Source organism: Orycteropus afer, unplaced genomic scaffold, assembly GCF_000298275.1.
Source record: "Orycteropus afer afer isolate SDZICR_OR568_19922 unplaced genomic scaffold, OryAfe1.0 scaffold00226, whole genome shotgun sequence".
Taxonomy (NCBI): Eukaryota; Metazoa; Chordata; class Mammalia; order Tubulidentata; family Orycteropodidae; genus Orycteropus; species Orycteropus afer.
In genome coordinates, this window is record NW_006921813.1 from 3,925,577 (window position 1) to 3,937,410 (window position 11,834).

Genomic DNA, 11,834 nt, shown 5'->3' on the forward strand with positions numbered 1-11,834 from the left:
AATTTGCTTATGTTTTGCTGCCATTTCTATGTCATTTTACTCTACTTTTTGGAAGATTTTCCTAATTTTATCTTCCAACCTCCTATTGAGTTTTTCATTTTGCCTATATACAGCTTTTAATTTCCAAGAACTTTAATTTTCCTGTAAGTTGCTTTTTTGTTTTTGGAGGGCTTTTCCTTGGTCTTTGGAAATTCTCATGTTTGCTCATGATTAAGAAGGAAGAAAACACTAGAAGCTCTGAATGTGGCGTTTTTGATAACTTGGAGCTTTACTGTAAGGTAGTTTGAGTGAAGTGTTTGCTGAGAAATCTCCCACCATCAGTATCTTTAGGTATTTTCACATGGACTGGTCAGAGTGCCAGGGTTTTCATTTTGCCTTGATGGCTGTGAGCCGAGTAAGGAAGGTATATGTTGTGGGCTGTTCTCTGTTTCTGGCATTACTATGCATGAAATACATGCATGAGAGGAGCTCTGGTGGCGTAGTGCCTAATGCATTTGACTGCTAACCAGAAGGCTGGCAGGTCAAACCCATCAGCCACTCCTCAGAAGGAAGTTTGGGAAATCTACTTCTGTAGTGATGTTGTTGTTTTTATGTGCCATCGAATTGAACCCAACTCATAGCGACCCCTCCTTGGCAGCCAAGGAGGGGTTGCTATGAGTCAGATCCAACTTGAAGGCAGTAGGTTTGGTTTGGTTTTTGGTATGCTGAGATTAATCAGATTAATCTCCCTGTTGACTTAGTACTCATACCTTTAGCTGTGTCTGCTGTTGACCAATACACAGACCTCCTCTTTTAATTCTTGCCAGACAGTGGCCTAGGGTGGGGAAAGTCATTCCCCTAGGGTCATGGACTGGGAGAGTGGATCTAGGTATCTTCTTTTCAAACAGATTTCACCCTGATCCCATATTTGAGCATCTATTCTTCCACCACCCCTACCCTGCCCCAATTCCAGAGGTACCTGCTGCTCTAAGGGTTTCTGTGCCTTTTGAGGGTTCTGTATTTAAATCTGAGTGGTTCTGAACTCCCCTGTCATCATGGGAAGTGACTTGATGCAGCTGTAAGTCCTCCAAGTCCGTTTCTGTGGTCCATCAGCCTTCCACGGTTTTGTTGTCTGTTTTTGTCCCTGTCCTTGTGGTTCTCTATATCTTTGAAAAGAAAGTATCTTTAGTATAGTTGGGTTTAGGGGAAAGCAAAATTAGAGGTGATGTTCCAGTTGCGATGCTGATTCATTAGTCTTAATACCTTTTTGTGTTTCATGACTCATGGTCCTGAGATAAGTTGAGACTAATATGAATCCCTCTGCCACATCCTACAACCACCCCTTAATGCCTGCCCCTAGCCACTGCCAGTAGGGCCATGGATGATGATAATATTGCTAACATTTTGTTTTCTGGACTACAAAGAATTTTGGAGTTCTTTGACTTGCTGATAACAATGCGGAAACAGCTTCCTTTTCCCTTCTCTACCTTGCCTTTATAAGGAAATACGGATTAGTGGGTAGTGTTCTACAAAGCATTCTTAACTTCTGGCTCAGAAAGGGAATGTCTGGTCCGAAGTAGTTAATACAGGGGACAGAAAAATGTAGAACATAAAATCAAATTCATGAGAAACACTAGACTTACTGGTCTGACAGAGACTGCAGGAACCCCCAAGACTCTGACCCTAAGACACCCTTCTGACCTGGAACTGAAGCTATTCCCAGACACTATCTTTCAGCCAAACAGTAGACAGGCCCATAGAATAAAGAGTAACACCTGAGAGGAGCATGTTCCTTAGAACAATTCTGTGAAGTCAGAAGGACAACAATTACCCAAAAGCAAAGATGAGATGGCAGAAAGAAAATTTGGACTAAAGGAAACAAGTAACTCAGGGCAGAAATGGTGAGAGTGCCGACCAGTTCTTGGGAATGCAAACAATGTCTTGGAACACCTCAACAAACAATGGAATGGGAAGCTAATTGGCTATGTGAACTTTGACCTAAAGCACAATGACAAATTTTTAAAAAGTAGTTGAGATGTTTTCAGTGTCATTCTTGCCCTGTTCCTCTCCTTGCTCCTTAAAAACTTGATGGTTAACATGCTTAGCAAAACTTCACCACAACATTGCACTTTCCCTCAGTTGTAAAATTGAGGAATATTATAAACCAATGTTTAAAAATTAAAACCATATTAATAATCTGTGAAATATGACCCCAAGAAGAGAAAGTAAAGACAGAGATAGTTAAGTTCATACTCACTGTTTAAATACGCTCTGTGAAAGGGATTCTCTTTTTTTTTTCTTGAAAGCCACTCTTATTCTGATTTTTAAGATAGAATTGTATAATCTTTATAAAACATTTGAAAGTGAAGGAAACTAAAAATAATCACCTTTATTCTTAACATGCAGAGGTAAACACTTAACATTTATCTCTCTATATTAAAAAAAAAAAAACTCACAGCCATCAAGTCAATTCCGACTCATAGTTACCCCCGTTGGGTTTCTAAGGTGGTAAATCTTTATGGAAGTAGAATGCCTGGTCTTCCTTCTGTGGAGTGGCTGGTGGGTTTTAACCACCAACCTTCTGGTTAGCAGATGCCTTAAGAAGTATGCCATGAGAGCTCCTTTTATATATAGCCTTGTAGTCTTTTTTTCTTTCCATATATTTATATTCCATATAGAGACATACAGCAGGCATAAATTTACTGCACTTTATTGTGCTTCACCAGTAACTGCGTTTCTTAAAAATTGAAGGTTTGTGGCAACCCTGTGTCGAGTAAGTCTATCAGTTCTGTTTTTCCAACAGCATATGCTCACTTCATGTCTCTGTGTCACATTTTGGTAATTCTCACTACATCTCAAACTTTTTCATAACGCTGTTGTACACTTAATGGACTATAGTATACTGTAAACATAACTTTTACGTAACTAGGAAACCAAAGAAATTCATGTGACTCACTTTATTGTGATACTCACTGCATTGCAGTGGTCTGGAACTAAACTGACAGTATCACCAAGGTATGGTTGTGTATATGTAGTGATATATTTACATACATATAAATATGTGTGTAAAAATGTATCATTAACATTTTCTGTGTTATTCTCCCACAAACAATTTTTAATACTATATTCTTGTCCAGGAATCAGCAACCTTTCTCCATAAAAGGCCATTTAATAATATTTTTGGCCTTGAAGGTCATCTAGTCTCTGTCAGAACTACTCAACTCTGCCATTGTTTGAAGGCCACAATAGATAATACAATTGGCATGGCTGTGTTTTAATAAAACTTTATTTATAAAAACATGCAGCCCCAAATTTGATCTATTTTCTGACCCCTAGAATTTTTTTTTAAAGCTTTTTGAGATTATAGTTTTACAGAAGATGGTACAGAGAGATACTGTGTACATCTTACATCACTATAGTACAATATTAAAAGCAATGAATTGGTATCAGTACAATGAGCATTTATAGTTTTTGCTTGATTCTGCTGAATTGGAATTCTGAAAAAGTTTCATATTAATTCCTTTAGGTTTATCTAGAGTTAAGCACATAAAGATCAGAACAGCAGATTGAAGACAGATCACAGAGAACATTTTATATTAGGTTAATAACCTAATATGTAATAATAATAAACAGAGTTGTGGTTTAGGAAAATTAAATGCTCAAAAAAAAAACCATTGGTACTGAGTCAGTTCTGACTCGGGGACCTTCAGAACAGAGTAGAACTGCCCCATAGGGTTTCCAAGGCTGTAATCTTTACAGGAGCAGACTGTTACTTCTTTCTCCCACAGAGCTGGTGAGGGCTTTGAACCACTGACCTTTCAGTTAACAACCAAGCTCTTAAACACTGCACCATCAGGGTTCCTTAGTCTTCTCTTCCAGTCAAGCTTCCAAGTTAATTTGAAAGCTACTGCTGGGTCAGCATGTGATAGGTGATCTGTCTGTTTCCTGGTGATCAATTGAATCATATTGTATCAGTCTCATTATTTTAAATTCAAGAGTATTCATTAAAATTCACTAATTTAAACCAAAAGTCACCAGTCCTCCACAGACCTCCATTTGCTCTGCAGGTTAGTATTGGTACTTATCTGTATCGCCATTTATGTAAAGGAGCACTGGTGGCTCAGTGGTTAAGGTGCTAGGCCACTAACCGAAAGGTCAGCAGTTCAAACCCACCAACCACTCTGCCGGAGAAAGATATGGCACTCTGCTTCCATAAAGATTACAGCCTTGGAAACCCTTCGGGGAAGTTCTACTCTGCCCTGTAGGGTCACTGTGAATTGCAATCAACTCATACCAATGAGTTGGGTTTGGTTTTTGGGATATTGATATTTGTAGTGATGGTTGAATGAATAGTCTTAATACTTGTAGAGCTAGAGAACCAGGTTTTAGTTTCAGTATCCTGCTTACTGAGGAGCCCTGGTAGTGCAGTGGTTAAGCAATCCCCTGCTAACCAAATGGTCAGTAGTTTGAACTCCCCAGTCACCTTGCAGGAGAAAATTGTGCCAAACTGCCTCTGTAAAGATTACAGCCTTGGAAACCTATTGGGCAGTTCTGCTCTGTCTGTCCTATAGGTCACTATGTGTAATCAATTTGACAGCAATGAGTTCTGCTTACTGCCTGTGGTTCGGAGAAGCTGCCTAACCTTGAGCCTCTGTGTGTTTTTTATCTATAAAATAAAAGTAATGTTAACCTCATCTCACAGGTTTGCTGTGAGGAGTAAACAAGGTAACATAGAAAAAGTGTTTAGAAAACAGGAAAGCCTTATACAAAGGTTACTATAATATTGATAAAAATAGATAATCTGTTGTTAGTATTTTAGAAAAAGAAGCAATTTGTTGTATAATTAAGATGCATAGATTTTATTAACAAGTGGGCAGTTGGGATATCCTTGCTGAAAAAGTTTGACAACCCAGCTTTACAGAGTCAGAAGGCCAAAAGAACAGTGAGAAACAGGGCCATTTCTGTGTGCTGTGATTGGTTGACCTATGAATGATGCTGTGATTGATGGTGCAAAATACCATATTAGCTTCTCTTTCTGCCTTATCATCATCTTCTTGGCCTTTAAATATAACGTTGCTAACAGTCTCCCCTGTACTTCTGTTTTTATGACTTTGTTGGTAGTAACTTTTGAAGTAAAATATCTTCATTCTTCAAAGTCTAAATTTGTTTCTCTGTCCCCGACCTCCCACATTTCCATCCTGCTGTTGATAACTCAACATCAAACTTCAAAGTTGAGGTCATTTTTCTTCCAAGGATGGCCCGGCTTTCTGCGTTCCCTATTTCTGTTCATAGCCCCACTGTCATCTCAGTCCTGCTACAACATGTAGCATAGTCCTTGGGTGTTCTTCTCTCCTTGTCAACCCCCCACCCCCCAAGAACTCTTCCCTACAAACCTAGTCCTGTTGTCAGTTTCTTGACCACAGTGTCTGCCATTTCCTGTCTCCATTTCAGGCCCATATTAGCTTCTTGGCTAAACTCCCCCTCCCCATCTCAGTCCCCTCCACACGTCGCACCTCATCTCTGTCACATTCATCTTCCTAAGCCACAGCTCTGTTTATGTTCTCCCCACTTGTGTCCTTCACTGCTCCCCTCGCTTGTAGAATAAGTCCAGGTGATAAACTGAATATAAAATGTTCTCTGTGGTTGGTTCTCAAACTGCTGTTCTAATCTTTACATGCTCAACTCTAGGTAAACTGAAAGGAAGCAACATGAAATAAAACGCTTTTTCAGAATCCATAATGTTTTGCTTTCTCATGACACTTTCCTACCTTAAGGGTATTTATATACATGCCTCCTCTTCTTTGTTAAGCTGAACCCAACTACAGTTTTCCTCATTATTTCCAGTCACACATATAAAACCAAACTCACTGCCATGGAGTCAGATCCAACTCATAGCGACCCCTCCTTGGGTTTCCGAGGTGGTATCTCTACGGAAGTAGATTGCCCAACCTTCCTTCTGAGGAGGGGCTGGTGGGTTTGAATCGCCAGCCTTCTGATTAGCAGTCAGGTGCCTTAGGCACTACGCCACCAGACCTCCCATGCATATAGCAGATATTTATTAGATAAATGATTGGATCTGTAATAGAAACTCAACTCTTGTTTGGCCCACACATTGAACCGGTATTTATTGAGCGCTTTACCATGGGCCAGGCAGTTTGAGGCACTGGAGATGTAGTAGGCACAGCCTCCGCCTCTGTATTCTACTAGGAATCCCAAAGATGTTACCACTGGATTATTTTCAACTTCATACTAAGGTATTAGGAAGCTCTGGTGGTATAGTGCCTAAGGCATTTGACTGCTAACCAGAAGGCTGACAGTTCAAACCCCACTGCAACAGGAAGATAGGGCAATCTTCCACAAAGATTTACTGCCTTGGAAAGCCAGTGGAGGGTCGCTGTGAGTTGGCATTGACTCAATGGCAGTGGGCTTGCTTTGGACTAAGGTATTAACTTTGTACTTAAGTCCAAAGCAAAGTTATCAAGCACTCAGTTTAAGAATATAGTTAAGTATCAAATCAAATCATTGTACTCTGGTTGCCGGAAGAATATGGATTTTGTTTGTTTAGTGAAGTGTGACATTTATATTAAGAAAGGAAAACTCAGGTGAGTTTACTAGGGATCTTCCTAAGAGGAGGAAGTGAGCAGGGAGGGGAGGATGTCAGGCTGTAGAGGTTGCCTCCAATCAGTCATTTCTTAATGGGCAGGCAATCTGGCAACACTAACATCATGTACTCTTGAATCTTCTGCAGATGGCATTCAGGAACTATTTCCCTGTGAAGTCTGTGGAAGACGCTTTGCAGCAGATGTTCTGGTAAACAGACATTTTGTGGACGTGTTTCATTGGAGTTAAATGGCCTGGAAAGTCAGTGAGGAGGCAGCAGTGGAGAGATTAAAGACAGATGTGGAAGGAAAACAAGGAAAGAGAAGAAGCACATAGTGGACATGGAGGCAGATTGATGCCACCTCATTCAAAAGAGCACCAACTGAACGTGGACTTCTTATTTAAAGATGCCAGATGGAAGTGTCTTGGCACAGCCGATGATCCCTTGAGAGGGTTTGGCTCTTTGGCCTTTTCTATAAGCATCAGAAATTCAGTTGTCAAGGCCAAAACGGGGAAATTAATGAGTCAAGACAGATGATCCCTGGATTTTGGGCATCTGGAAATGTGGCTTTCAGCCACAACTTTGTCACTAATTCTTCCACGTCCTTTAACCTCGCTCTGTTTTTGGCTCTACCATGTAGAAAACCAAAACCTCTCCTTTTAGGGTTTTGATACAGTTTGAACAAAATAATTCATGGATGTAAGACCTGTTCTGAGGTCTAATTGTTACCCAGATTCAAGTTTGCTGTGTGCCAAGTAACCAGATAGATAGGATAATGTTAAAGTGAAAGTTTGATTTATTTCAATATTAGGGAATCAAACATTTAGGCCCCCAACATTATAAAGAATTCTGGAGAAATATGATACCATCGAAGATGATGGTGTAATAGTTAGCTGGGATATTTTAGATCAAGTAGGCTTATATTGACTTAAGGAATTTGCACTAGTAGCCTTACTATAATTGGGGCAGAAGACAACACAATGAGGTTGTAGGTTTCTATATCCCTCGGGAATTTGAAAAATGAAATAATTTGTTCACCTGTTTAACTGAGGTTAGCACTTGTTTAAGCTTGGCGGGGGGGGGGGGCGTTTCACAGGCTTGTGATACCCGGTGTCCACCCATGTGTTGCCTTCAGTAAGCTGCCTTTGCTTTGCCAGCCCTGGGGCTGCAACCCCTGAGAATGGGTAAGAGACCCAGGAGGTACCATTTGAAGAGGAATCTGTAAATGTCAAGTGAGCCTTATGTGTTCTTCAGTTCCACTTCCTGGGTCTATTTCTAGCCTAGAGAGTATTTGATCAAGTGATCTGATATCCCCCTGTCCTTTAGTTTAAGATGGTAGGGCTTATCATTAGCCAGGTGCAGTGATTTTTATAGAACGTGTATGTTATTGGATGGGGACAAAGTAACTGTGTAAATGATAGCTAATCCACCAAGGAAGAGTACTCAGATTGGAAGGCAAGGATAGTGGCATAATCCCATAGTAGCTTTAGAAACAATAACAGGTTAAACTACATGTTGATTCCCCAGTTTTTGTACTAGAAATGCTATGTACTTAAAAACCTCTGATTGAAGTAGAGAGAACACCGCCCAAGTGGTAGAATTAAATATATGAAGCCAGAGTTGAAGTAAGTCTGTTTACTGTAGAGACCTGTCATTGTCCTTGCCCCAAAGCACAATCTACTGATATATAACATGTGGAAGAAAACCTGATGGATTTGCTCTGCTGGGACTTGAGAGTTAGAGAAAGAACTAGGCTCTGTGGGTTCAACCCAGCCACTGAGTAGTGGAGGCTATGTAATAGACCTGGGCATTAAAAATTTTGTAACTGTGCATTTTTAAAGTATCAATCCCTACCCACCTTTTCTAGAGAAGGCATGGACCCATATGTAGAAAACTCTTCAACAAAAAGCGTAAACCCTTCAATTCCTTGAAGCAAAGATTACAGGGCACTGACATTCCCACTGTAAAGAAGGTTCCTCAATCCAAGGTACTAATGCTCTCTCTTTTGTCTTTGTCAGATGTTTAAGTGTTTGTCAAATGTTTAAAGCCTATTTCTTGGTTCTCTGTTTGGTATCGTTGTTTGATAGTGAAATGTCATATCTTGTAAATATAATCCACCTTTACTGCTTTCTTTATAATCTTGCACACTTATATTTCCAAATGTGTTTCAAATACTTTTTAGACTTGTTAAAACACTGTTTTGTTTATATTGTCATTAATGTTAAGTATCATTAAATCTAGCAATTACCTTGGAAGAATGTTATTTTCATCTTACATTTAAGTCTTCTTTGGAGTTTTGTGATTGTCTTTGTTTTTCTGATTTATGTTTTATTTTCCCTTCACTACTGTGACTTGCAAATTTTTGTGACTGTATTTTCCAAACCTCTTCAAGTATTTCTTTTGAAAAACAAATTCTCCCTTCTCTCCAAATTTCAGAGTCCTATTTCCTGTAAATTCAAATCCAAGTGTGTAAAAAAAAAAAAAAAAAAAACTGTAATGGAAAGATGTAGAGGCTAGGTGGTTAGTATTATTTGTTGATTTTATTTGTTTATAGCCTCAACCTGTGAGGAAGTCTAACTGGAGACAACAACATGAAGACTTCATTAATGCCATTCGATCAGCAAAGCAGTGTACATTAGCCATCAAAGAAGGTCGGCCTCTCCCACCTCCACCCCCTCCATCCATCAACCCAGGTGTGTGGCCATTTTTCTTTGCTTTTGACACTTTATACTTTTTTTTTTTCTTTTAACTTTTTGTTGTGATTTGGGAGAAAGTTTATAGAACAAATTTTTTTCCATTCAATAGTTAATACACCTTTTGTTTCATAACATTAATTGAAATCCCCACAATTTAACAACGCTCTTCCCACTTCCTCCCTGTGGTTTCCTATTCCCTGTGTCTTTCTTTCTGCAGCTCTTGTGCACCAATCCATGTCTTCCTTTTCCTTAGTGATACTGTGCTGGTCACCCACATTTGGTATATTGCCTTTCCCTTCACCCAAATCATTACATGGCTTTTATCTAGCTAGCATTATTCCCTCTTCTCCCGTCCCATCCCTAGTAACCAACAAAGAAAGTTTCCTTCTGCGTGTAAATCTTTCCTTGATTTTTATAGTAGTGGATTCATACAGTATTTGTCCTTCTGTGATTAACTTATTTCACTCAGTGTAATGTCCTCCACATTCATCCATGTTCTGTGGTGGTTCATGGAGTCTTCATTACTCTTCAATATTGCGTAGTACTCCACTGTGTATAGGCCATAGTTTGGTTATCCACTCATCATTGATGGGCACTTTGGTTGTTTCCATCTGTTTGCTATTGTGACTATTTGACACTTTACTCTTAACCAGTTAAAGCCATCCTTGACTTGTGGCCAAATCATCATGCCTGCCTTCCTCTTAAGCATTCTAAAATTTGCAATGACAATTGTATAAGAGTAATTTTATCATAAAATTTATCTTATATTAAACTTCTTTCAATTCTGCATAAAGATGCTGTGTTTCCTTTGAATTCTGCCTCAAAATGAGACTGTGAATCTCAGATAACACTACTGGACTCAGTGCCATGCATTATATACCCAGGGAGAAGGGACACTGTTCACCTTATATTTTTATGGGGGTGGATCTTTCTAAAAACAGTTCTACAATAGCTATACAGGGTCAGATACTTACTGCTTTTTTTTTTTAGGTAAAATTTCCGTAACATAAAATTCAACATTTTATAAATAAATAAAATTTTAAAATTAAATAAAGAAAAAATATTTATCAATTCAATCGCCTTTTTTAACCCAAAACTTTTTGTTTTGAAAGATTTCACTTCTACATAAAAGCAGAAAGAATAGTACAATGAACACTCATATGCCTTCCACTGAAATTCAAGAATTGTTGACATTGTTGCAATATTTTATTTCTCTCTCTCTTAAAAGTAAATTGTAATCGTCATAACACTTTACTTCTGATTGTTTCAGTGTGCATCTCTTAAGCATATTTTCTTACAAAGCACATTATTATCATTCTTAATATATAGGTCCATATTCATAGTTTCTAAGTTATGTTAAGAATGACTGTTAAACATGTATAGAACACTCCACACAACAACAGAGAATGCACATTCTTCTCCAACACACATGAATCATTCTTCAGGACAAACCATATGTTAGGTCAGAAAACAAGTCTCAATAAACTTACAAAGACTGAAATCATACAAAGTATATGCTCCAAGCACAGTGGAATTAAACTAGAAATTAATAACAGAAGGAAAAGTGGAAAATTCACAAATATGTAGAAATCAACACACTAGTAAACAGCCAATGGGTCAAAGAAATCACAAGAGAAATTAGAAAATATTTAGAGAAGAATGACTATAAAGACACAACATACCAGAACTTGTAGATGCAGTGAGAGCACTCCTCAGAAAGAAGTCTATAGCCATAGATGCCTACATTAAAAAAGAAGATATCTAATCAATAACTTACCTTTATACCTTGAGGAACTAGAAAAAGAAGAGCAAACTAAACCCAAAACTAGCAAAAGGAAGGAAATAAGATTGAGAATCCAGAAAAAAGCCCATAGATCTATGGCCAATTGATTTTAGACAAGGATGCCAAGTCAATCCAATGGGAAAAGAATAGACTCTTCAACAAACTGGTAGATTTCCACATGCAGAAGAATGAAGGGACCCATACATCACACCATATATTAAAATTAACTCAAACTGGAGTGATGAACTAAATATAACAGCAAAAGCTACAAAATACATAGATAAAAATATAGGGATGAATCTTTAGGACTTTGCATTTTGCAGTGGATTCTTATATACAACCACAAAAGCACAAGCAACAACAACAACAACAAAAATAGATCAGTTGGACTACATCAAAATTAAAAACTTTTGTGCAGAAAAGGACATTATCAAGACAGTGAAAAGACAGCCTACAGAATGGGAGAAAATAGTTGGAAAGCATATATCTGTTGAGGGTTTAATACCCAGAATATATAAGGAACTTCTATAATTCAACAGCAACAACAACAAAAGACAACCTAATTAAAAAATGAGCAAATGCAATTGGCATAACATACTACACAAAACATTGTTCCACCTCCTTAGGCAAGTAGCGACTGGGATCTTAAAAGCTTGCAAGCAGCCATCTAGATGCAACAATGGGTCTCTCCTCGTCCAGAGCAAAGAAGAATGAAGAAAACCAAAGATTCATGGAAACAATTAGTCCTAGTGACTGGTACACCATCCGATCCGCA

General features: G+C 38.5%; 1 protein-coding gene across 1 annotated transcript in view; it reads left to right on the forward strand.

Annotated features, from left to right (window-relative positions):
• ZC2HC1B (zinc finger C2HC-type containing 1B) overlaps positions 1-11,834 on the forward strand; it is a 76,873-nt gene that overhangs the window by 3,498 nt on the left and 61,541 nt on the right. The window contains exons 2-4 of the mRNA XM_007948808.2: positions 6,728-6,789; positions 8,448-8,567; positions 9,135-9,273. Of these exons, the coding sequence (XP_007946999.1) occupies positions 6,728-6,789; positions 8,448-8,567; positions 9,135-9,273 (321 nt within the window). The remainder of the gene's footprint in view (positions 1-6,727; positions 6,790-8,447; positions 8,568-9,134; positions 9,274-11,834) is intronic.